Here is a 24,786-nt window from a genome sequence, read left to right as displayed (position 1 = left end):
AAATGAACGAAAGAAATATTCAATGAATCTGTAAAATTAAAAACATTGTGAATTGCATATACATATATATATATATATATTATACGATTATATATTGATTATATATCTTTTTCTTAAATTTTCAAATAAATACAATGATTTTATGAATAAAACGATTTTATAAAAGAAAAAGAATTAAATTAAAAGATCTTTTTCTTTTGCGAACAAGAACATAGAAAATTCTAAAAAAAAAAAAAAGAACAAAATGAAGAAAAGAAATGTCCGACAAATCTGTAAAATAAGAACAATCGCGAGTCTTGAGTCTGACAATAATCCCGCGATTAAGAAGTCGCAATTTAAAGTCGGTCGCTAGTTATTTCGTTATTCCCCTAAGAATGGCACACCGGAACGACGTCACATTGCGACGAAATAATGGACCGTCAAACTTTTCGCTGTATATAGCTATATCTTCCGGCGAGAGAGCCAGAGGGGAGTTTATTATCGGTAACTTCAGTCAATTGTCCCGGTTCTGCCTATAATTTCCCCGCAATGGCTATCGGCGATCTGAAAACGGACAAGGGTATCAAAGACTTAAATTCCTATTTAGCAGATCGTAGTTACATCGAAGGGTAAGTGCACCTCTCTGTCCGTACGAACGATCTATAACGAGATGCACGTGGTTCTTTGCTCGCCGTAATTTATTCCGAGATCGTCAAACTATTAATACTTTCTCTTCCTTCTCTCTTTCGCGATTTCTCTTACTTTTATACCACATTCTATATGCTGAATTATATTTGACGAGTTGCATTTTGTGTTTAACGCGTTTAGTGTGCGTTGGTTCATCTTGATTCCGCGTATATTGAAGCATACACATATGAGTGGACGTCGTATCGTGATTATGGGAAGGACGTGAGAGATTATGCGCACTGTATCTCCTTTTGTTTTTGCATTACGCGAGAAAAAAAAATATGCTAAGCGTACGCGTGTACTTCTATAGTAATGTCAAACGAAGCTCATTGTGTTTTTAAGGTGGCAACCCACTCAGGCGGATGTAGTAGTCTTAGAAGCGTTAGGCAAAGTTCCAACATCCTCGAATCCTCACGTTTTACGATGGTATAATCACATCAAATCATACGATTTAAAGACCCTTCCGGGAGAAAGAAAAGCGCCTGTTATCTTAAGTAGCAATAATTCTGCTAACGTGACAGCCGCCAAAAGTGAGGACGACGATGATAAAGACGTGGACCTCTTCGAGTCAGACGAAGAGGAAGACGCCGAGGCCGCCCGGCTCAGGGAAGAACGATTGAAAGCTTACGAGGAGAAGAAGGCCAGAAAGCCGGCGCCTGTCGCAAAGTCCAGCATTGTGTTGGACGTTAAACCGTGGGACGATGAGACCGACATGGATGCCATGGAGAAAGCTGTGAGATCCATTCAGATGGATGGTCTAGTCTGGGCGGCATGTAAATTATTTTCCTGTTTTCATTATCAAATAAACAGATTCCATTACCGGCAGACTTGTCAATTTTATGCGTATTGTGTTTTCAGCTAAATTGGTGGCAGTCGGCTATGGCATTCACAAATTCAGGATAATGTGTGTGATAGAGGACGACAAGGTCTCTGTAGACTGGCTGATAGAACAGATAGAAAGTTTCGAGGAGTTTGTTCAGTCTGTGGACATAGAGTCATTCAATAAACTATAAACGATTGTTTCTGTCTATTATCTTTATTGTAAACTTAATAAATAATAATCATTGTTTGTATATACAATTTGTTATTGAATAAGAAGAATCATCGCAGCTTTGGTGGTAGATGCTACTGCTGGTTTCACTGGATTTGAACTGATCGACAGTTTTAACTATTTATTTTGAATATGCTGCTTTTATACTTGTAAGACACTTGAAAAGAGAAGATGGATGTTCTACTCTATATATACTATTAATTCCTTGAACAACGTGAATTTGAATGTAGTTTGTTTTGTATGTATATATATTTTTCCTTGAGAAGTTTTGAATCAATTTATTTGGTTTTATTATAATACCTATATTTTTCTTCGTTTCTCTTGTTTCTTCTGTCAGAAGAAAATTTCAATAGTAAATATACTAATAGGTGTATCGTTCAAAATAAGGATTTTGATTGATAACTAAACAATAGGCTGTAGTCGTTCATTTTTAATCGAGTACACGATTATATCTGCTATATTTTTTTTATTATTTTTGTCATTGACAAGGGAAACTAGAAAGTGTACTGTAAGTACACTGAAAAGTCTTGACTACATGATGCAGGTATGTTTGGAGTTTTGAGTACATATTTTATTCACAATTATAAATATCAGTTTAAAAGCTTCCTAGGTAAAACTACATTATACCAAAAAATATCAACCAAACATATTATGTAAATATGTAAGTTAATCGTATTGACATCGTAGATTATTAATCATCAATTAGAAAGTTTAACTGTTTAGTTAAACAGTTGAAAATTGGTATGAAAATATGTATATTACAAATAGATAGTTTAATAGTTATATAAATATAATTTTTTTTACATTATATGTGTTCCCTGATTTTTATTATCAAAAAAATAGTCTCGAATAGTTTTTCGTCATTTACATGTCGCTGTTAGAAGAAATAAAGAGTTTAGGGAGAATTCACCAGATTTAATATTATTTTCTTAAATCACTTTTAATATAAAAGATGTGTATACAGAAGTGATCATCTTATTCTTAAAATGAATAATACCATCAGTAATACTAATCTGTCTTAAATGTATGTCTGGATGAAGTTGATTATAATATTTTTATACTAGAACAATACGCCTATAACCTGAGAATTTTGAATATATGAAAAACTCAGGTTTAATCAGATTTATTTCAATTCTAACGTTGAATGGAATTATCACGATAGTTAAATTGCCAAGTTCTTTTGTACGTTTTTTTATTTATCTACCAGAGATATCCTTACAATGCAAGGTCGCTTGTCAAATCTTTTGCTGATTAAGTGTTTAGTTATTGCTATTTTATTGTTAAGAGTTAGGTATCGCCATAAAATATTGAAACATAAAACGTAGCTTTGTCCTGTGTGCTTGATTCCCATGATTAGAATTCTCATTAATTTTCATAATCATGAGGTTTATATTATATATGTGTTGTATATACATATATTTTTATATATGGTATTTCGTTATATTTAGTAACTCTGCATCTCTGACGTCATGTGATAGTTCCGTTTGTTACGAATGACATCATTATGATCTTGCAGCAAAGTTACAATAGAATATGAAATTACAGTGAGACACGTATTCCTTTCTTTAGACTTCAGAATATCTAAATTATATTTTGCTAATATTTAGTTACAATGATAGTTACATCTTTTGCATTACAATGTGAGAAATATTATAAATTTTACAAATAACGTAAAAAATATTGTCTATTACATCAACTGTACACGTAAAAAATTACATCATGTTATCATAATAATTTTATCGCGAAATTGCAAAATGTAAAAGTTCTTTTTATTCAAGAAAATGAACAACATAATATATCAACCAAACTAACTCTAACCGAAAGATTCGACGAAGAACAGGAAAAGACAAAAGAAGAGAAACGAAAAGAAAGAAAAGGCTCTGAAATGGCTGTATTGGCTTGAAATCCGGTTTTGGTATACTTTCTATCTCGTGAATAAATATCGTGTATAAAGAAAACACAGTGTTTGAAAGAACAAAGAAGATGGACAAAATAAGACATTGTTATGAAAATAAGAAATTTCGATTTTAAACAAATATAATTGTTCATCACCTGATCAAAATGATAATTCATCTTTAGATCTGCCAAACTGAAACGCAATTTTTAGTTTCTCTCGCTAGGATAAAATAAAGATATAGTAGATAGTCGTGTAATTAAAAATCTTATATAGACATATACATATGTGTATATTATCAGATTGAAGCTATCCTTCAAATAGATTTTAATTATAATGGCTATAAATACATGGACATGTTCGTATTTTCCAATGAAATGTTTTACTTATGAAATATACATATGAAAGTAGTACTAGATTTCATATAGATTTCATCAATTTCGAGCTAAATTAGACTAAACAGACCTGAATTAATCACTTAAGTTTTGTAACCGTACCGTACACTTAAATTTAACATGTTTTAAAGTATTATGCGATTCCTCGGAATATACAACTTTATTAATCTGTTTGTAACAATTTTTGACACAATAATTAAAGAAAAGCTCAAAATATATACACTTGTAACAGATATTTCAATGTATTGATAGATACTAAAATAATATCTACAATATTATATGATATAATATTTATTAATATATTAATATTATATTGATATATTAATAGATATTATATTATATTATATTGTAGATATTACTTTAATATCTATCAATACATTGAAATATCTGTTATAAGTAATGTATAGTATCTTTTATAAATCGTTGCTACTTTTAATTCGGCTTTTTTGTCCTTCTGCGTGCCTCAGCGTCTCGACAAGTTGAAATTCTTCTTTTTCGATCCACGATGTTTTCCAAGAGATAGTCCTTGTCACTGACCTTTATTAGAATCCCCACCTCCGCAAGTGACATCGAGCGACAATTCTCTTGTATATAAAAGAGAACGTTATGAATATCGCGTGAATTCCGTTCCGCGCATCGCGACCGTATTTTCGGATTATTAACAGAAGTAGAAATTCAACAATAAATTGATTTGTTTCTTGAAAAAAAGGCCAATTACAGCGAGGATGGCCTTTTTGTTGAATATTTTCATCATCACGTATTTATCATTCTCATCTTTGATATATGGTAAGTCTACTTTAATCTTGATAGCAAAATAGAAATTAATTCTATCTGTGCTTGTGATCGAAATTTGGCCATCGTTATTTATTTTTGTAATCAATTACGTTTCTACTCGAATAAATCGATTAGCCAGTGTACAATCGATTTATATTGATTGATTTTAAATACTAACTTTTTGACAAACAGCAATTTTGGAACATATCAAATGTAATGTATGAAATTATTTTCAAGTTCTTTAATTCAAATTGGTGAATAATCAAAATTTAATTGTTAATATATTATCCGAGTAGTACGTAAAACATTATATCCTTCTTTTTTCAAACGGTGCACATTTATTGTTACACAGGACACTTTACGACACTTAAAGACAGAAAACTTTGGTATAAAAGTAAAGTATTATACGAAAGGAAAAAGAAAGATTTAAAATCTTGTACGTTCAACATTCCAGAAAATTTATTTGCTTAAAAAAAAAAAAAAAAGTAGAGGAAGGGAAAAAATGTATATGTATAGATTTGTAAATTTTGTATCCGGTTTCACATACCAAACCACCATATAGTTATTTAACGAATAGTTCTTTCACAGCGCGTGAACCAGAATTGATAATTTCAAGGAAATTCGTTCAGAATAACCAAAAAGAATATTTTACTTATTTCTCGACGCGTAATTACGTCCTCTGAATATGTTTTATTAATTTGATGTGTTAAGTTACTGTTAATTATGTCAATTGTGTGTTTAAAACTTTGAATGAATATCCTTTTCTCTTTTTTCCTCGATAAAAGTAACAGGACAACAAGCGTCAACAGGACAGGAACAGGTATCGAAAGTATGCCTGGGATGTATATGCGAGGTTGCTTCTGGATGTAACGTTACAATCGGTTGCGATGAATCTGTTTGCGGGCCGTTTCGTATAACGTGGGCTTATTGGGTTGACGCTGGCAAACCTACTCTTAACGACAACGCAAAAGAAAATGGTTCGTATTTATGTATTATGATTTCGTACATAAATGGAGATATATAAAAACAATAGAATAATAAAAACACCCGTTTTTTATTCAGCATATGCACAATGCGTGAACGATCCTTATTGCGCAGCTCGCGCAGTACAGGGCTACATGGCGAAATTTGCTAAAGTACGTGCAGATACACACATGCCCGTGAATACGTGTGTTACATACATATTGTCATTACTGTATAATGTATATCTATATTTTTTTTATTTGTTGTTTCTACAGGATTGTGACGGCGATGGTAATATCAATTGCTACGATTTTCTTCGTATTCATCGATTCGGAGGATATGGATGCAGTGGCAATTTGAATTCAAAATATGAGAACACTTTCAAGCTTTGCATGCAGACTTTTAGTAAAGAATAACTAAATAAATAATTATGCAGGAATATTTTATTTTAGAGACTATACTGCGTATAAATGTTTGTGTATCTTAATAAATTATAAAAACTAATGTATAAAAATTATTTTATTTGAAGAAAAGAACGAAAAAGAGCGTAAGAGTGTAAGAATTTTATTCGAAATACATTCAGAAACATATTATCGATGATACTTATAATCGATAAGGCAGCTATGATCAGCGAGTTGTTTCAATATCAAACATTAGTATTACTGTAAATTATTTTGAATATGTTTCGTTTTCAACAGAATTTTTGTATTTTATTATATTTCAAATTTAAAATCCAATTTTTGACCCGTGTAAAATTAATAATTTATCTACCAATTCGATCCTCTCTTTTAGAATTATTCTCTGCTCGTCTAAAATGTCATACGAATGTATATTTTTTATTAAAAAGCAATTTATAAACAAACGAAGGCTCTCTCTGAAAGTCTGTAATTGAGAAGAAACAGAGATTCTTTCAAATACTTGCAAACAAGCTTGTTCATTTTCGTGCAAAAGAATTCCTAATATAATTTGTTCAAGAAATTTCGTAGTAAGTCTTTCCAGTTCGGTAAAATGAATAACCTGCAATAGAATACAACAATATGTGATATTTACAATAAACATTTCTTAATAAAAATTGTAGTACTTACTTTCAAAATTGATATAGTAAGACATTTTTCAATAAATAAGTAAATTAAAAATTGTGCCAAATTAGATAACTGTTTATTTTCATATGTCTCCAGTGTTTTTAATTTGTCCCAAAGATTATATTGTATTGTAAGCTAAATCAAGCAAAAATCAAATTTATTTTAAATTGTTAAAATCTTATTGATCATCAATTACATACAGAATAGAAAAAAAAGTTGGTCAGAATTTTCAAGAAACAACTTTAAAATTAATCTTAATTATTAATTATTATCGAGTATGAAGACTACGTATGCACAACTTAATAACGATATTATTTATTTTATATGCAATTACTGCAACTTGAAGAAAATCAAATATAAAGCATAATATCACCAAATACCTGATATTTTCTGTTATATTCGCACAATTTCTGAGCTAATACTGCGTAATAAGGATTAAACTTATTTTCTTGTAAGCAGCAATGCATTACAACATGTATTATTTCTGTTTCTTGTTGATCCCTCAAATCAAGATGATGCAGTTTTTCAAATGCATCTAAATAATCTTCAGCCGTCACAAGGATACAGAAAATATTTTTCCTTATGTCGGTATTCATTCTCTGTTTTTGTGCCAATTCCAGAATTTTTGTACTAAAATTAAGCTTGTGTTCTTTTGCAACTGATTTACTATTCACATTATTCGGACCAGACCATGCTGATCCTACGATCCACCACTTTCCATTCTCATCGGCTGCAATAAGAAGTAGATAAATTATCAACTAACTTATTGATGTAAGCATATCGTGTTGTGATCGCTGTATTACTTACCGTACAACAAATCCGTCAGAGATACATTGAATGGTGTTATTGAATTACCTTTGCGTATTATGCCTTTCATAATTTTTTTCAAGTGTTCCACATGAGAAGGATCGTATTGAGGTATTTTATTGATGTTATTATTTTTTATGGCTAATAAAATTTCCAACATAAATTTAACTCTTGAACTGTGTGATGACAATAATTATTAAATCAATTTCTATAATAACTTTTCTTCTCTACGTACATGTGTATCTATGTACGTATGTATTTAAGAAAATGTAAAATGACCTACTTCTTTTCAGTCTCGTGGCCAGCCTTTTGTTGCAGACTTTGTATAAATTCCTTTAAAGCATTCGGATCATCCTTTCTCAATGAAAATCCCACTGTTTTCAGAATTATCAGTATCAATTCAATTTCTTTTTCCGTAAACTTTATCACCAATTTATCAAGTATCTGATAAAGAAGTTTGTATCCAAACACCTGCGCGCAGTAAATTTAAAAATATTCAATTTTACGTCTATTTAACATTTACGACTGTTCCGTTTAATCAAATTTCCATACTTTAAAATTATATAAATGTGAAATCATAAGGACAATGTTATCCAATTCTTTGTTTGCTACATCTTGTGACTTCTCCAGTGTTTCAGTAAATTGTTTAACGAGTTTCTCTAAAAAATGAGCACCTACTTCAATGCCAATATTAGCATGTAATATCACAATTAGCATCATGTGCTCAGAAATAAGACGATCTGGTGTGATCACGTGCGACACTAAGCTTTCAATCACCAATCGCGATAATACCTCGTTCATGTTATTACGACTATTTGTCATATACATCGCTTCAACCTGTAACGAATGACACAATACATAAATCATCTAATAAACAAATCCATCATAAATACATATATTTAGTTACAATATATACAGAATTATTTCATAATTTGTTGTGAAACCACCTGTTGTCCTGAAACATCCTGCATAATTACCTGGTTTGCTATACTATACATATTATGTTCTGTCACTCTGTTTAAACATCCTTTCAATTGTTTCCTCAACGATTGTAATTTTTCATCATCTGGATTTGTACTATGTACAGTGTTCATTCGTGCAGCAGGTGGAATGTATCTGCTGGCATTGTCTATAATGTTACCTTCTTTATCTCTTTTTCTTCCATAAATATCTTCCCACGTATCTTTGTCATTAGTGTCAATATCATTGGACTTTTTCATCTGTGTTGATTTTATTTTTTTAGTCTTTGGTGCCAGTTTATTTGAATCACTCTTATTATGAGATTGTTTTTCAACGAATGCAACAGAATCAACATTTTCATCTTCACTTTCATTAATAATATCTAGTTTGTCGTCTGTACATTCGTTTTTTTCCACTGTCATCGAGGAATTTGCATAAGAGTCGATATTGAATTCATTTTCTAAAATTTGCTTCTCCGTGTCTACAATACAGTCTTGATCTTTTCTTAAACAAACGTCTAAAAGATCTGATCACATATATATATGCAAGTTAAGGAAATTTTGTGAAAGCAATAATTTACATTTGTGAATAATATAGAAGCTACAATGCGTGTGAAAACATTTTTTTGTCAAATAATAAAAGGATACAATCCAAACCATCTGATACAAAAGACTTTGAAATTGTCTCTTTTTTTCTCTTGTTCAACTTCAATTGCTTTTCCAATTTTTTAATTACTTTGTCTTCCTTTAGATTGGCTGCTTTGAGCAACCTATTTTTTACCTTTCTTCGTTGACGCTCAAGGTCTTCAGGTTTTTTTTTTTTCGTTTCTTTTGTACATTTCTTAGGTCCTTCTTTCACGCTCTTATTACCCAGTTTGTGATCCTGACTGTCACTGGCGTGTGTAGACGCAGCACGTGATTCATTTTTGCTTTTGAAATAATTTGATCTATTGATTTTTTTCTGTTTTCTGAGCTCCTTGCGTATCTGTTTGCGAGATTTTCTCACTGATTTCACGTTTGACCGTTCCACCTTTTTAGATTTCAATTTCATCTTCGTTTTATTAAATTAGATAGGTTATGTATACAGATAACTCTCCATTTGAGATGCTTTCTGGTGTCTTAATTCCTACTGAGAGTCATGTGCGTTTCTAACCTAACTTTCTCATTTTATATACGTAATTTTATATACGTAATGCTCCCTCTATGATTGGCAGCCATGATGGAGATAATCCCCCCCCCCCCAATGAAACTCCGAGACGAAACACAAACTTCCTTAATTCCAAATTTCTCAACATGATACCACTCTTCTAATGTGCACCAGAGTGTGAGTGTAGCTCTTTTTCTTTATTCGCAAAGCTCGCCACCTGAGACGCGACATGTTGAAAATCCTGGCGGGATGTTTAAAACGATAGTTGCGTATAATTTTTTTCTTTTACTTATGAATATATCTTTGCACCAGCAAAATATTGTTTTGTTATTGTTCATAATTTTTTAGAAAAAAAAAATTTATAAAAATCATTCAATTTTCCAGCTGTTACTCGAGTATCTCCCCTTAAATAAACCTAGTATAGTCTAATAAGTCTACTTACATGTACGAATTAATGGTGCCACAACTCTAGGATTTTTGAAAACTTAATTTTTACGCCGGATTTTCATGTTTATATTTGACTTTTGTTGATTAACAAAAAAAATTAATACGAATAAACAAATGAAAGTATCTATTAACAATAGAATTATCAAAATATATTCTACATATAAATCATTATAATTTAAATGATAATTAAAATAAGTAGATAATTATGCTTCTGTCCGAAGAGAGATCAATATTAATTTTGACAAGAATATCCACATCTTTTAGGCACTTTTTAATTATTAAAAATAAAAATCTGAAATCAATTATGAGTGTTATAAAATTATAAGGTTATGGTTTATGAAGGTTTATGAAAGTCTGAAATCAGTTATGAAGGTTATAAGGTTAAGGTTTATGAAGGTTATAAAATAATAAAATTATACAATTATTTATAAAACTTCTATAATGATAGTTGACTGTCATTTCAATTTCCCGCCGGAAAATTATTTGATGTGACGAGATAATTCCCTAAAGGGGGGGACACTGTTCATAGAGATATTTTTATCTAGTAAGTTTCCAATCTTGTTTGGTTATGATTATTGTCCATTCTTAAACTGCGAAGGTGACAAGTTGAGTTATATACATGTACGTTAAATGATTTGGTACGAACAATAAGAAAAAAATGTTGATGCAAGTGTCGCAAAGTTCCTTGACGACAGTCGCTTTTACTAACAGGTAATTATTCTAACAGAAAGAGTTTCAGAATAATACACGAATCTTCTACTTAACCTATTAATGATCATGTGTATAAGTCAATGTTTGCATTATTAAACTCGTTTCATAATATCTTTTCCAGTGCAGTGCGAAGAAGAAGTGTCTGTTTTTTGAAAAAATGTAGCTTCTCCTCTCAAAAGACAATTAATAATAAAATAACACGAAAATCAATCGTCACACCATTTCCTCCACTAACTCAGCCAGTACCTAATTTACCTAAAGCAGTTTATGCCACTGCTAAAGAAGAACATCAGGTTACTAAAATTACAGTTTTATCGAATGGATTGAAAGTTGCCTCGGAAAATCGATTTGGCCAATTTTGCACAGTAGGCGGTAAGTTTAAAAAAGTATAAAACTTTTTCGTTTTGATTATTTATTTGTATGTTAAAACAATGTTTGCAGTATTACTTGATTCTGGCCCTCGATATGAAATTGCATATCCCCATGGAATTTCACATTTCCTAGAGAAATTGGCATTTGGAGTAAGATTTTTTATAGTATAACAAAGAATTAACATTCAAGGAATAAAAAAAAAAATCAGTAATTTACTCTTACAGTCCACCAAAACTTATAAGAATAAAGACCAGATAATGCTTGCGTTAGAGAAACACGGAGGCATATGTGATTGTCAAGCATCTAGGGATACATTTGTTTATGCAGCGTCGGCTGAACGTCGTGGATTGGATACTGTTGTACAAATTCTGGGTGACATTGTTTTAAGGCCTCAAATTACACAAGAGGAGGTAAAAAGTTGTCATATGTCAACATAACATATTTTACATGCATCTTATTTATAACAGAGAGTAATAATTTTTATAAATTATAGTAACTATGGGTAAATTACCTTCAAAGATATACTTTAGAAAATTTAGTACATGAATTTGTTACACAAAGGTAGATAAATATAATATAAAAATTACAAGCTATATGTGAAAATTTTTAGATAAATGCTGCAAGACAAATGATCAAATTTGAATTGGAATCTTTACTTACAAGGCCAGAACAGGAGCCGATACTTATGGATTTAATTCATGCGGTAACTAAAACAAATGTTTCAGCAAAATTTTTAAAATGCATGTTTAACTAAATTTTTGGTCTGTATAGGCTGCATATAGAAATAATACCCTTGGACTTCCAAAGATTTGTCCAAAAGAAAATGTTGATCACATAGATAGAAAAATATTATTTGAATATTTAAAATATCATTACACACCACATAGGATGGTAGTAGCTGGAGTTGGTGTAGAGCATGAGGATCTCGTTTCAGCAGTTCAAAAGTAATTATAAACAAAATCGCGTATAGTTACGGTTAAAAGTATTCATTAGTATAAATCGAAATGTAACTCTATAAATTTTTCTCGATTTAAAATGCAGTTTAAACTATTTAAGATATTTCATTTTAGATGTAACAATTTCAGATAAAATGTATCGTTATCATTGCAGATATTTTGTTGAAGAAAAATCGATCTGGGAGGAAAAAGGAGGACAAGTACAAAATGACTCCGTAGGAAAACATTTAAATACAGTTGATACTTCGATTGCTCAATATACTGGAGGTTACATACTAGTAATTATCGTTTTAAATTATATATACTGGTACCTTTGAATATTGGTGCTTAATAATTTTAAATTTTGTAATTGTGTAGGAAGAATGTAATGTTCCTGTATATGCAGGACCCAGTGGTCTACCCGAGTTGTCGCACGTTGTAATAGGCTTGGAAGGCTGTTCTCATCAGGACTCGAATTTTGTAGCAATGTGCGTTTTAAATATGATGATGGGCGGTGGTAATAGTTTCAGTGCTGGTGGTCCAGGAAAGGGAATGTATACTCGTCTGTATACAAATGTACTTAATAGGTAAAATTTAGAATATCTTTTTGCTGCTTGGAAAGCTAAGTGGAAAATAAGTATTGTTGTAAAATAGTTGATTTGCAGATATCACTGGTTGTACAGTGCAACTGCGTATAATCACGCGTACGCCGACACAGGACTGTTTTACATTCACGCATCTTGTACACCATCTCATGTCAGAGACATGGTGGAAGTGATTGTGCACGAGATGGTCACTATGGCAAACAATATTACGAATAATGAGTTAGCGGTATGATTTTCATTGTAATGTTTACTCACACACAATAATTACATTCTTCTCTTTTAAACTCAATTGGAGAATTTTATTTCCGCAGAGAGCAAAGAAACAATTGCAGTCTATGTTACTCATGAATTTGGAGCAAAGACCGGTTGTATTTGAAGATATTGGAAGACAAGTTTTGGCAACTGGTTCTAGGAAACGACCAGAATACTTCATAAAAGCAATTGGTATTAGTTCTATATCGTACTATAATATTAATATTAATCGTTTAGAACATTATATTGCCCGATTACATTTATCCTCCTCTCACTTTTTGGTCTGAATTTGTCTGATTATTTCAAAGTAGACACAAGTTTCTCTTATCATAACATATACTGCATTTTTCAAATGTAGTAACTTCACACGAAAAATTCTGACATATATATAATTGCAGTGATTGTTCAAAAAATTCAGACCAGTCAATATCTGTAAATTTTAATATAATCACATTGTGAATTAATTATTCATTCGTTATTCGTCAAGATAATGATAAAGTTGCTATATTCGTGTTATTTTCAGATGAGATATCAAAAGACGATGTAAAAAGTGTAGCACGTCGTTTGCTTAAATCACCGCCTAGTGTAGCAGCTCGAGGGGAAGTAAGAACTGTTCCTTCAATCCGAGATATTCAAGCTGGATTAATTGATGAGCAAGGCAGATTACCCGGTTCCCGTAGCAGATTGTCACTTTTTCGTTAATTTAAATTTGCTTTCTAAAATCTCATACGTTCTTTTGATTAAATTAAAGTTTTATATTTAAAATATCACATGTGTAATTAAAAGTTTTTTTGTTAATTTATTCGTGTCGATTTGTTCATTTAATTTTTTTTTTCATGTATTACATATATATTATGTATGCGCATATTTTAAACAAGTGTGTTATGTAAAAACATGTATACAATATATCAATATGGATATAAACAATGAATATCATAATCTTTATATGTTATAGAAATAGTGTTCCTGATTCAATAGTACCTCTGAAAAAATGGTGATTTTGCATAAAAAAATAAGCTGAAAATAAAAAATAAAATATTTTCATTAAAGTCTTCATTTTGGAGAAAATCAAGCTTGAAAGGTTATTAGGTATACGTGTACAAAGGCAATTTTTAACGAAACATATTCAAACTCTATTTTCTTGAAAATGAAGTTTTAAATGAAAAAATATTTTACATGTTAGACTTATTTTTGTAAAATAATGAATTGTTAATTAATTCTTATACAGTCCAGAATTTACTATATTCCTTCTTGAAAGGAAAAACTTCTAGATTTTTTTTATACAGAATCACCTTTTTTCTGGTTGTTCGAATCGGAAACATTCTAGGTAACATTCATAAAATAAACTATTGGTGAGAAAAAAATATATCCGTATCAACAATTGATGTCTTTATATCATCCAAATCGATACATTGTGCGATGATGTGCTTTGAAATAAGTTATTATATTTATTAACATAGTAAAAGAAATATAAAGTTTCTATTGTACAATTCTTTTATTTTTATACCAAATTTCACAAATATACGAACACTGATTTTGATGTGAAATGACAAAACAATAAAACTAAGCTTCCACTTCTTCCAATGTTTTAAGGAAAGAAGCTTTCTTTTGAATAACACGGTTCTTTCTTTCTGATAAAGAAAGTTTGGCGCGATTCCATCGCTTCTTCACCGGTGTTTTTTCTTTAACAATTTTCGTGTGTTCCGGATTTGTTCGTATAGCTTCATGGGCACTCTTATAAATACCTTCGATCTATAGACAAAAGTTATACAAATGTCTTTTTTTAATATGTACATTCAAATACATATTAAATACATGTAATATGTAGATTGTTAACATATGAATAAAAAATAAATTATGGTACATGAAATGTAACACAGGTCAACATGAAAAATGCCATGATGCATTTATCTTCTAAAACCAATGCATTTATTATTGTCCAACTGCGACACCGCAAAGATCATGAAATTTTGCAGTAATTATAAGCTGGACGAATGTGGCAATAAATAAATAAAACATATAAATACTTACACTATCAGCAGTAATACCATTTTTAATGTACTGCGAAAATTGCCGTTTGAAAGCTTCATCATCTTCTTCTTCTAACGTCCTCATGTAGTTTGCAACATGCTGTCCAAAGATATGTTGTCGATGAACATCGGCATTGAAGGATTTTGATTCACTATCATAACCGGGGAACCTCTTGGTGCTATTTATAGAAAAACGATAAACAATCATGAATGTTTAAAGACATGAATCACATTGTTTCTATTGCTAATTATATATTGTCAGAAACACAATTTTTCATCTCTTTATATCCATGCAAAGACAGTAAATTGTATTGTAGAACACAGATACAAAATCATGTCTTGCTACGACTCAAATGACGCGCATGTGTTAAAGAAACATCACATTTTATTGAAATTAGCCAATACCTTTTTCAGTATCTCATTGAATATTTTTTAAAACAACTGTGCTAACAAATACCTATGTGGAATGTTGAGGCCACCATCGACAGCACCTTTCATGGCACCAAAAACTCTAGCACCAGTAGTTGTACGCATGAGGCCAGTATCTAAATAACATCTGAATGCTCCAGGACCTTCGTCTAATTCCTCAACATTATATTCATCACCAGTTACTTCCATTGTTCCAGTATACAAGGTATCCAGGCCTAATTTTTTCAACAGCTATAAGAAAGAATACGTAATCTCATAATTTCAAGAGTGAATCTAATTTCGATTGCATTGAATATTATATAATTGCTGTTCAGAGATATATTATAACAGGGAACAATTAATTTATCTTCAGTGATGTATCAAAGCGAGCTGAGTGTTTCATCATTAAACAAATATTTGGATATAAAATGTATAACTACATGCATAATACAGGGTACTTACTCTTCGCGCTAAAAGAAGACCTGTACAATACGCTGAAGCATAATTAGTAAGACCAACTTTAACGCCATACTTTGGAAGTTCGTGGCTATATGCAGCGCACACAATTCTATCACCTTCGATTCTCGAGTATGCAACCTGTACGTAATGTACATAATAAATATCAATAATTTAAGAATAAACATTTTTAAACGAGTGTCTTGAATTACCTAAATTATGTACCTGACAAGTGATATCCTTGTTTGACAAACGTACGATTAATCTGTATTTCGGAGTATTATATTTATTTTTATCCTGAATAGTTAATCGTTTACGTGCATAATAATCGGTCTTTCCTTCGCGTCGCCTTCTGAACTTAACTTGATACCGTTTGAAGTACTGTTTATTCTTAACGATTTTTACAAAACCCTATAAAACAATACATAATCTTTAGACTAAGACCTCGAATAACCTCGAGCTTCAAATTTAATTAGTACACAACATGCAGCGAGACAAAAAACATTTTTCTTATTCAATAAGATAAAATTTTTATCACTTTATCACAGCTGTATTTAAAAAAAGCAATTATTTATAAAAAAATTATTAACAATGTTAATAAAATTTTAAATAAATGGAAACATAATATTCTTCGTCATGCAGAAAATAAAAGTTAGTTGATTTAAAGTAATAAACAGTATATCTAGTTGTTTCATATTATTGAAACAGTTTGTAATAATCAACTACATGTTGTAATGAACACGATTCCACGCATCCTCCCAATTAACGTGCATCCATCATTTTTATTAACATTAAATAATTTATACAAACAGTTAGAAAGTTTATTTATCGAATTATATTAATCTCGAAGAAGTTTTACTCACCATTTCGGCGACAAATGCCTCGAAACTTCTACCTGGAACACCACTCCTCGATGTTCCACGTAGGAAAAGGAGGTTCTTACTTGCGCTCGTTGCGCCCTCATCAACTTAGTATAATTAAGAGTTTTCAATTTTAATCTATGTTCACAATTTATGTTGCGAGTATTAAAAGTTTATAATTTAAAAAATATCTTTTAACGTAACTAGAAGCATTGTATTGAAAAATAAGGCAACAAAATTTTTTTCATTGTTTTTGTATCATTTATTCAACAAAGAAATTATTATTTAGAAACAGCCTTAAGGATATTTGCTGATTCATCTAATAAATTAGGTAATTCTATCGTATGAACGAGATTTAAAAGTATCTTTTCAACAATAAAAGACTCCAGAAATTTTTGGAAAATTTTAATTATTATTCTTTTTATAATATTTTGGAACCTAAATGTCTAGAAATGTAAAATGTAGTAAAATATAAATGCATCTTGTTGAATGTACACAGTCAGTGCATACTACTCAAGTTTTTACAATACATGAAAACGCGTGCTAATTCTACATATTGAAATATGAAATTTCTGTCCTTTTTAATTAAAAAACTGTTTCATATTCGAGGGTTTTATAAGAAAAATTTTATATTAAGAGAAAAAAGATTCTTTTAAAAAGAAACTGATCGATTTAATCAAATACCGCGTTTATTTGTTATGAAATTTACTTTACCTAAATTAAAAATGTCTATACAATTTTTGAAAAATGACGATACATTTGTATTACATATTGAAATTGTAATTGTAAGAAATATTTTGTTATTATCTTACCTAAAGAAATGAAGCAAATGATTTTATCTGATTTATCTTTTAAAAATACAAAAAATATAATAAAGGGTAACATATTTATTTATCTAAGTTTTTATTTCTTGAGCATCTTCTGTTCCCCAATCACTTAAATCCTCTTCCCAGCCATTATTTTCTTCAGACGTTTCCAATCCGTTTAGCACTTTTATCTCAAACACACTTTTCGTTAACATTTGCGGCTGTTGTACATGCAAAATTTGTGTCTTCTTTATCACAGGCTCCATGTCTGTGAAATAATCATATTCTTCTTTACAAGCATCAATCAGTTTAGAATTTTTAATATCAAGTTCCGAAATATCGGATAAAATAGCAACTGACTTCTTTGTTGAGTTTAATTTGTTCGTTTTGTTTTTATCTGTGTTTAACTGCGCATCTGTAGCAATCCTTGATGCTGAATCCGAAGTCGAAATATCATTGGAATGGGACTGAGATTGAGACACTGGGTCGGATGACTGTGAAACTCGTACATGCATGTCTCCGGTCTCTTGTATATCCCAATCAGACCATGTGTATTCTTCGTCGATGATTGAAGAAGCAATCTCTTTCTTATCTTCACCTCCATCAGGAGATGGTCTTTCTGGTAAATCAATTACTTTTTGAATAGTACTTATAGGAACCGGGAACTGAACGACATTTATGCTATTGCTAGTGTTGTTGATATCTTTCAATTTGTTTGGTCGTCCATCTGTAAATAACTTTCCTCTATTACCGCCAACCACTGTCGCAGCACCCAAGATTGGAACTATGTCGGCTAACGCTCTTAGCGTTGCAGACACAAGGTAATCGTTTGTGTCTTTGATTCCAACAAGTAATTCGGGAAGTACTTGGGATTTCAACTCGTCCACTTGGAACGTATGAACAAATGAATTGAAATATGATAAAAGTACTAAACGTATTGACACGTCTCTTATGCAGAACATCTGCAACAATTTGGGTACCAAATAATCTTTAAACGTAGAAATAGAAAACAAGTTACTGTCTGTATTGTCATTTCCATCTGTAAATAAAATACATGCGTCATCAATTTGTCTCAAATATAAAATTTTAGCTGTTTAATTTTTTATTACCCTTTGGTTTTAAAATAAATGGTAAAAGCTGTTCTTGTGCAGTTGTATCTAGTAAAACTATTCTCGAAAGTAATAAACGACCCAATTGTTCTGCAACAATATTTTCAGGAAAGATTCTCAATTGTGTTATCAAGGTTCTGCAATACATTAAAAAGGTTTAATACTTGCAAACGTAGAAAAGATTAATAGCAGTTTTTATTAAAAATACTTACCCAAAAAATATTTCTTTTTCTTTATTATTTTTTAATGGTAATTCATCTAAAAATGCATATATCCTCATAAAGTCATGGGTGAAGAATGGATGTTGAAGTATTTGGGATAGTTCACATCTCAGAGAAGGATCTGAATTTTGCAGATTTTCTTTGCAGAATTGTTTAAATTCTAAAAGACTAGGAACATCTTCTGAAAGTAGAACAAGGTATCTATCCATTAATATTTGTATTTATAATCATTTAAAATGGAGTATAATTTAAATTAATTATATACCGTTTACCTGGATCCTTTGATCTCAATATATTTTCAGCTAAAATTCCAAATGCATATACGTCGATTGTTGTAAAACTTGTTGGTGCTGTGGTATCTTCGTTGAAAGATATTGCTTTCTCGTATCTATAAGTTCTTATTTTTTGTAAATAAGAAGTAGTTAAATCCTTAAATTTACACAAACATTCCAGTCCTCCAAGCTTCCAACATCCCTCTGGCGTGACATAAATAGAACTTTCACAAAGATTGTTGTGAGATACAGATGCTTTCTCATGAAGGAAAGCTAATGCACGTAGAATATTGTACAACCCCATGCATATTTGCAATGTATTTTGGGTTTCTATCGATTGAATTAAAGGTTTCACTTGTTCAGTAGCTAGAAAAAATTTACTACCTTTTGACCATGATGAAATGTATTTCAGTATACAAGGATGTCTGTATAACATCAAGTTCTGAAACATCACATTATATTATTGTTGCAAATTGTCGATTATTTAGTTAGCCGAGACAATATGACCCGAAAAGAAAAAAATCGAGGCTGATAGACTGGCACACGCATTCACAAGATTCTACAATATACAAGGTAATTAATAAATTAACGTTAACCTTTGTACATTTCTCCAACGGTGATGGATTTCCAAAATTTGCATTATAATGCAAGGATGGCTCACTGACAAACACCGATATCCTTTGCGTGTTGTAACTATTTACACGGGCCATATAATGTGACCAAAAATCTGTTATTTCCACAGGTTTGTCATCAATTTTCAGCCCGCTGAGGGCACTTTTTTCATTCCCCATTAATTTTGCTAACTTCTCGGTAAAATTAATTGATGTACGAACTAAACAACAATTGAAAACAAAAATTAAGTGACAAACATTCATTTTCATTCATTATAAAGAATCCTCATTAAAAATTACCTTACGACCGTCTAAATTTCATACTGGCAAATACTATAAAGCACATCACTATGATGAATTACGTTCAACTATGTACATAGTACGTGTACGTACATACGTATCTCCAATCCTTTGATATTAAAGACATGTTCGAACATGATAGACAAAAAAAAAAGTTAATTTTATTTATTTTTTCTTCAAGTATCATTCAATAAATCTTTATTAGTCAATTATTGCGTTAAAGCTCGTATTTACACAATATTAAAAAATATGAAAATAAATATTTTTACCCGCAAACTTGTTAAAGATAAAATGAAAAAGAAAACACGTTACTGTGAAATCATGTTTTATTTCTGAGGAATAAGTTCGTATATTAGCCATAAGACAGCTCAACATAGCAAAATACCGTGATTGCAAATCAAGAATGATGCTTTATCAATATTCATTTTATTTTCGTGTTTTCGTTATTTATATATAAGTTCAGAATTGTTCGGATATTCATACAAGTAAAATTTTTAACTGTAAATGGATAAAATTATAGATATTTTATAACTTAAAGCTAGGTACGAGGGTCCGTCATATCATTACGTTATTACATTTCCAAGATTTACAAAAAGCAATTTATCGCACTATTTAATTTCATTATGATTCGCAGCATACAACCAGCAGTTTTTGCAACATTTGAAAACGTAACATTTTCATTTCGAATTAAACGTACAGAGATACACGTGTACATAATCCAAAGTAATAGTAATAATAATTGTCGACATCACGTTCATACATATGTTTCAACATTTTATCGCTTTGCCTCCACTTGCACACACATATACATACATACACTTATTTTATCTTTTCCAATGCATACGTAACATCTTCAAATTCTACATCGGTAGTAAATAATTAAAAATATTTATAATCGTAACAGCACGTACTTTTGTTACTATTAAATGTATCGATATATTACACGGCTATGATAAATTGTTCATTATTATTATTGTATTGTTTGATTACAATTGTAACCGACAGACCCTTGCGCCTGCATCTTATTTTGTTATGTTTATCATATACAATCCAGAAGATCGTATCGCGTATAAGCGACAATAGGCAAATAGGATAAATCAGTTATACGTAAATCTTTGAAATATATCAAGATACTTTCACGCAATCGGCCTTCTGCCTCCTCACATTACTTACACGTCCTTCGGTTTCCTCCTCGTCCATGCGTTGTCAGCCACTAAATATTTATTTGCAAGGATAATATTATTTAATCATATATGTGTGAAAGTAACGACGATAATAATTGTATCACTAGCTCATGATGTTGACAATAAAGGTAATAATATCAATGATAATGACAATTAATTGTGATTATAAGGGTACGCTCCATTATATTAATCGAGAGTATCATAAAATTGATATATTAAACTCATAACAATGATTAGAAGGATGATGACAATGACGACGGTTAGTGGTAGTCTTTTCCAGTAATATCAGCATCTAACTAATAAAAGATAATGAAATGTACGGAATAACATGTAAATGAAATTATAGCTAAGTATGGATGTTGTGAACGCAGATTGTGATATGTGAAATATGAAACAACGTTGCTGGGTATTTTATTTTAGTATTAAACAATATGCTATATATAACGTCAGTAGTAGCAAAAATAATTAGTTTGTGTCAATGTTAGAAACGATAATAATTTAATAACTGCTGCTATTATTATCAATTAATATTAGCAATACTATAATAATTATAAAATCAGAAGGTTGCTGCTATTATGATTATTAGTAGTATTACTGCTAGTAGTACTTTTTACTATAACAGCTATTTTACTATTATTGTTACTATTACTGCTACTCCTATTACTACTACTACTACTATTATTACTATCATTATTATTGATATCACTGCTACTGGTATCAGAAGCTATTAGTTATAATGAATAAAGTAATATAAAAATTAATTTATCGTCACAACTATGCTTGTAGAGATTGCTAATTTCCCAATATCTTATCATTTGAAATTATCCAAAAAAAATGCAATTCACTTATGGCAGTAAGTGATTATCTTGATTATCTTTCGAATATGCGCTTTCACTTTGTTGCCTGTACATTTGCAATTAACTTATTAAATTTCTATGAAAAAAAAAAAAAAAAAATATATATATATATGAGGTAGTTTAAACTTACTAAATGACAATATCTTTTTAATGAGCGTAGTTTAGAAAGTTTAAAATTGTGGATAACTGGCATTCTCACTTTTCCTGCAAAATTGTAGGAGAAAATTTAATAAGTATGCAATTTAGTACAGACGGATGAAAAAATTGGCGGCATTAGCAATTTCATGAAACATGTATTGAATGAGTAATCATCATTTTTTAAAAAAATTAATAAAAATTAATTCTTTTAAATACTGTTATTTATTTTCGAAGGTTTCACTTTTATAATAATATTAATAATATAATATTATCATAATAACGGTAGTGATGATGATTTTGGCGACGATGACGGCAACGATGACAATGATAATGAAATGATGATAATGAAGACAGCAGCAGAGATGATGTCAGCCATATATAACAATCAATAATTATTATTAACATAGTATTAGTAATACTAGTATTAACAGTAGTATTAATAGTGTTAATAGTAATATCAGTAGTAGTAGCAGCAGCAACAGGAACAACAGCAGCAGTAGTAGTAGTAGTAGTAGTAGTAGTAGTAATAGTAGTAGTAGTAGTAGTAGTAGCAGTTGCAGTAGCAGTAGCAGTAGCAGTAGCAGTAGTAGTAGTAGTAGTAGTAGTAGTAGTAGTAGTAGTAGTAGTAGTAGTAGTAGTAGTAGTAGTAGTAGCAGCAGCAACAGCAGCAGCAGTCTCGATAATGACTTTTTTTGCTATAATGGATTTGTAATAGTGATAAATTTAAAATAGTGATAATATAGTAATAAATAATAACAATAATAATAGTAATAATGATGATGAAGATGGTGGTGGTGGTGGTGATGATGATGATGATGATGATGATGATGATGATGATGATGATGATGATGATGACGATGACGACGATGATGATGATGATGATGATGATGATGATGATGATGATGATAGCAGCGGTAATAGTAACAACGACGGCGATGGTGATGATCATATATTATATATGATGCAATATAGTAATACAATAGAAATAATGATGATGATAATGATGACAATAGTATTACAAATAAAATAAAATTAAAATGAAATAATAATAATTATCATTATAGTGTTTGAAACGCAACGAAAGCAGAGAGTATACAATTCTTTTTCTACAACATATACGTTGCGACCGATAATGCTGCAATCTAGTGGAATATTACTACATGCGAAAAGATCAGCGCATTTCGAAGTTCTGCAAGCAATACTCCTCGTATTATTTATTTTTCTCTAATAACTGATACTCTTTCATAGAGTGGTTTAGGTCATGATAATATATTCAATACTATGAACGATTGTTGCACTATTTATTTTTTCACAAGTTTCACCATGACCTCACAGTATATCAATAAAGGATTAATGTACACGAGCTTTTTTTTTTCAATGTCACATTGGGAAACGTCATGTAAATTCATATGACCATCGCGCGAATTTTTTTGTTGCAATTTCGATATACACAACAGTCTTATTTATCGATTTGTTTGTTTTTTTCTTCTATTTTATCGATGCTCTACAAATAATAATCGTTAACTATTCTTGTCGAACTACGTTTCACGGAAAACTGGTTTTAATATTATCGTATACCACAGACCGCCGTCGTGTCCATATATAGAAACATAAGTCTTGTGCACATTTTTCTTTTTACCTTCACAATTGATAATGTAATTAACTGGTTCGGATGATCGATTGACATCGAGCGAGATTATACGTTGTGCGCGTCAGTCTAATTATTTAACTCTTCTTTCATTTATTTATTTATTTATTTACTTTTTAACTGAACAACGTGTTAATGTCCCTGGATTGTTGGGATAAATAGTCCACAGGGACCTTTCATCAGGATGATTATTATCCTCGATGGTATCGATCAAGTTTCGTTTTACTTCGGGTATTCTCGTCCTACATCCGTAGCATTTGTTGCTCTCTTATAATTCGCAATATTTTTTTTTCGAACAAAGGAGAATGTTCGATAAAGGCGCGACTTGTTGAGAATTCGTGAAAGTCAACACATTCGTGATTGTTAATTCGGAGAAGCATTGGTACGTATAACAACAATATCACCTATCATTCCCCTCCTTCGATACACGAATTACGATTAAATTATTCTAACTAGACATGGCCAAGTTATTGATTACGAATTCTAAGCTCGTAAGCTTTAATCGACAAATATAACATCAGTTGGGAGTTCAATTCACTCCACACAGTATGACAGGTTAATCATTATCATTTACCTTTCGATCGACGTTGCACCATTATATATGATCATAAATTGCATTTTCAAACGGTAGTAGATCGAATGTTCTTTTCACAGTTCACTCGTTTTGTTGGTTCACTTCTTCCTTATTGTCATTGTCTTGTGAATTTACGTTTGCTTTAGCGCCTCCTTGCTGAGCACCAGAGCTGCTATCGTTGATCTTGTCATTGTGCGAATCTGTTTTTTCACTTGTGTCAATTTTAACGTTTCCTAAACGAAAACAAAAAAA

At 30.7% G+C, this 24,786-nt stretch overlaps 6 protein-coding genes across 13 annotated transcripts; 3 read left to right on the top strand and 3 right to left on the bottom strand.

Annotated features, from left to right (window-relative positions):
• The first annotated feature begins 411 nt into the window (after positions 1-411).
• LOC122535204 (elongation factor 1-beta') lies at positions 412-1,741 on the top strand. Its single transcript, XM_043666538.1, has 3 exons — positions 412-608; positions 1,009-1,439; positions 1,525-1,741. Exons 1-3 carry the CDS (start codon positions 529-531, stop codon positions 1,677-1,679), a joined length of 666 nt encoding a protein of 221 aa, XP_043522473.1. The 5' UTR covers positions 412-528; the 3' UTR covers positions 1,680-1,741.
• A 2,763-nt stretch (positions 1,742-4,504) lies between these two features.
• LOC122535206 (lysozyme-like) lies at positions 4,505-6,247 on the top strand. Of its 4 annotated transcripts, none has more exons than XM_043666542.1 (4): positions 4,505-4,792; positions 5,566-5,757; positions 5,843-5,913; positions 6,016-6,247. In XM_043666542.1, exons 1-4 carry the CDS (start codon positions 4,732-4,734, stop codon positions 6,157-6,159), a joined length of 468 nt encoding a protein of 155 aa, XP_043522477.1. In that variant the 5' UTR covers positions 4,505-4,731; the 3' UTR covers positions 6,160-6,247. The 4 variants fall into 4 exon arrangements, with proteins under 4 accessions (XP_043522477.1, XP_043522479.1, XP_043522476.1 ...); XM_043666544.1 differs by having other exon boundaries at positions 4,510-4,792; positions 5,590-5,757; positions 5,843-5,916; positions 6,019-6,247; XM_043666541.1 differs by having other exon boundaries at positions 4,511-4,792; positions 5,843-5,916; positions 6,019-6,247.
• Positions 6,248-6,291: 44 nt separating this feature from the next.
• Positions 6,292-9,841, bottom strand: LOC122535200 (nucleolar MIF4G domain-containing protein 1). Its single transcript, XM_043666531.1, has 8 exons — positions 9,240-9,841; positions 8,610-9,118; positions 8,185-8,469; positions 7,916-8,103; positions 7,633-7,808; positions 7,206-7,555; positions 6,829-6,960; positions 6,292-6,760 (listed from the first exon to the last, which is right to left on the bottom strand). The coding sequence occupies exons 1-8, from the start codon at positions 9,640-9,642 to the stop codon at positions 6,470-6,472; spliced, it is 2,334 nt and encodes a 777-aa protein (XP_043522466.1). The 5' UTR covers positions 9,643-9,841; the 3' UTR covers positions 6,292-6,469.
• A 903-nt stretch (positions 9,842-10,744) lies between these two features.
• LOC122535202 (mitochondrial-processing peptidase subunit alpha) lies at positions 10,745-13,862 on the top strand. 3 transcript variants are annotated; one of them, XM_043666534.1, is made up of 11 exons: positions 10,745-10,896; positions 11,018-11,189; positions 11,319-11,417; positions 11,493-11,678; positions 11,879-11,971; positions 12,040-12,212; positions 12,379-12,502; positions 12,582-12,790; positions 12,869-13,034; positions 13,120-13,252; positions 13,584-13,862. In XM_043666534.1, exons 1-11 carry the CDS (start codon positions 10,844-10,846, stop codon positions 13,760-13,762), a joined length of 1,587 nt encoding a protein of 528 aa, XP_043522469.1. In that variant the 5' UTR covers positions 10,745-10,843; the 3' UTR covers positions 13,763-13,862. The 3 variants fall into 3 exon arrangements, with proteins under 3 accessions (XP_043522469.1, XP_043522468.1, XP_043522470.1); XM_043666533.1 differs by having other exon boundaries at positions 11,018-11,268; positions 11,338-11,417; XM_043666535.1 differs by lacking the exon at positions 10,745-10,896 and having other exon boundaries at positions 11,138-11,226.
• A 674-nt stretch (positions 13,863-14,536) lies between these two features.
• Positions 14,537-16,950, bottom strand: LOC122535203 (60S ribosomal protein L5). Its single transcript, XM_043666537.1, has 6 exons — positions 16,818-16,950; positions 16,180-16,365; positions 15,961-16,095; positions 15,548-15,750; positions 15,092-15,269; positions 14,537-14,812 (listed from the first exon to the last, which is right to left on the bottom strand). Exons 1-6 carry the CDS (start codon positions 16,818-16,820, stop codon positions 14,624-14,626), a joined length of 894 nt encoding a protein of 297 aa, XP_043522472.1. The 5' UTR covers positions 16,821-16,950; the 3' UTR covers positions 14,537-14,623.
• Positions 16,951-17,485: 535 nt separating this feature from the next.
• LOC122535194 (protein-associating with the carboxyl-terminal domain of ezrin) lies at positions 17,486-20,270 on the bottom strand. Of its 3 annotated transcripts, XM_043666502.1 has the most exons (7): positions 20,134-20,270; positions 19,819-20,054; positions 19,223-19,664; positions 18,942-19,131; positions 18,730-18,866; positions 17,981-18,659; positions 17,486-17,888 (listed from the first exon to the last, which is right to left on the bottom strand). In XM_043666502.1, exons 2-7 carry the CDS (start codon positions 20,011-20,013, stop codon positions 17,813-17,815), a joined length of 1,719 nt encoding a protein of 572 aa, XP_043522437.1. In that variant the 5' UTR covers positions 20,014-20,054; positions 20,134-20,270; the 3' UTR covers positions 17,486-17,812. The 3 variants fall into 3 exon arrangements, with proteins under 3 accessions (XP_043522437.1, XP_043522436.1, XP_043522435.1); XM_043666501.1 differs by having other exon boundaries at positions 17,486-18,659; positions 18,942-19,128; positions 20,134-20,269; XM_043666500.1 differs by having other exon boundaries at positions 17,486-18,659; positions 20,134-20,268.
• Between the last annotated feature and the right edge of the window lie 4,516 nt (positions 20,271-24,786).

This window comes from Frieseomelitta varia, unplaced genomic scaffold (genome assembly GCF_011392965.1).
Source record: "Frieseomelitta varia isolate USP_RPSP 00005682 unplaced genomic scaffold, Fvar_1.2 scaffold_681, whole genome shotgun sequence".
NCBI lineage: Eukaryota > Metazoa > Arthropoda > Insecta > Hymenoptera > Apidae > Frieseomelitta > Frieseomelitta varia.
This window is presented reverse-complemented; position numbering and strand designations above follow the sequence as displayed.

Coding starts and splice junctions, on each gene's coding strand:
- LOC122535200 (XM_043666531.1), bottom strand. CDS start 9,642: ATGAAATTGAAATCTAAAAAGGTGGAACGGTCAAACGTGAAATCAGTG. Junction 7,809..7,915: donor GGCCACGAGACTGAAAAGAA/GTAGGTCATTTT, acceptor GTCATCACACAG/TTCAAGAGTTAAATTTATGT. Junction 6,761..6,828: donor TTACTATATCAATTTTGAAA/GTAAGTACTACA, acceptor ATTCTATTGCAG/GTTATTCATTTTACCGAACT.
- LOC122535203 (XM_043666537.1), bottom strand. Junction 15,751..15,960: donor GTCTTCTTTTAGCGCGAAGA/GTAAGTACCCTG, acceptor TCTTTCTTATAG/CTGTTGAAAAAATTAGGCCT. Junction 15,270..15,547: donor GGCCTCAACATTCCACATAG/GTATTTGTTAGC, acceptor TTCTATAAATAG/CACCAAGAGGTTCCCCGGTT.
- LOC122535194 (XM_043666500.1), bottom strand. CDS start 20,013: ATGGGGAATGAAAAAAGTGCCCTCAGCGGGCTGAAAATTGATGACAAA. Junction 18,867..18,941: donor GAAAAAGAAATATTTTTTGG/GTAAGTATTTTT, acceptor AATGTATTGCAG/AACCTTGATAACACAATTGA. Junction 18,660..18,729: donor ATTTATTTTAAAACCAAAGG/GTAATAAAAAAT, acceptor TTTTATTTACAG/ATGGAAATGACAATACAGAC.
- LOC122535206 (XM_043666542.1), top strand. CDS start 4,732: ATGGCCTTTTTGTTGAATATTTTCATCATCACGTATTTATCATTCTCA. Junction 4,793..5,565: donor ATTCTCATCTTTGATATATG/GTAAGTCTACTT, acceptor CCTCGATAAAAG/TAACAGGACAACAAGCGTCA. Junction 5,914..6,015: donor GCTACATGGCGAAATTTGCT/AAAGTACGTGCA, acceptor TTGTTGTTTCTA/CAGGATTGTGACGGCGATGG.
- LOC122535204 (XM_043666538.1), top strand. CDS start 529: ATGGCTATCGGCGATCTGAAAACGGACAAGGGTATCAAAGACTTAAAT. Junction 609..1,008: donor GATCGTAGTTACATCGAAGG/GTAAGTGCACCT, acceptor TGTGTTTTTAAG/GTGGCAACCCACTCAGGCGG. Junction 1,440..1,524: donor TGGTCTAGTCTGGGCGGCAT/GTAAATTATTTT, acceptor TTGTGTTTTCAG/CTAAATTGGTGGCAGTCGGC.
- LOC122535202 (XM_043666533.1), top strand. CDS start 10,844: ATGTTGATGCAAGTGTCGCAAAGTTCCTTGACGACAGTCGCTTTTACT. Junction 11,269..11,337: donor CCAATTTTGCACAGTAGGCG/GTAAGTTTAAAA, acceptor CAATGTTTGCAG/TATTACTTGATTCTGGCCCT. Junction 13,253..13,583: donor ATACTTCATAAAAGCAATTG/GTATTAGTTCTA, acceptor TGTTATTTTCAG/ATGAGATATCAAAAGACGAT.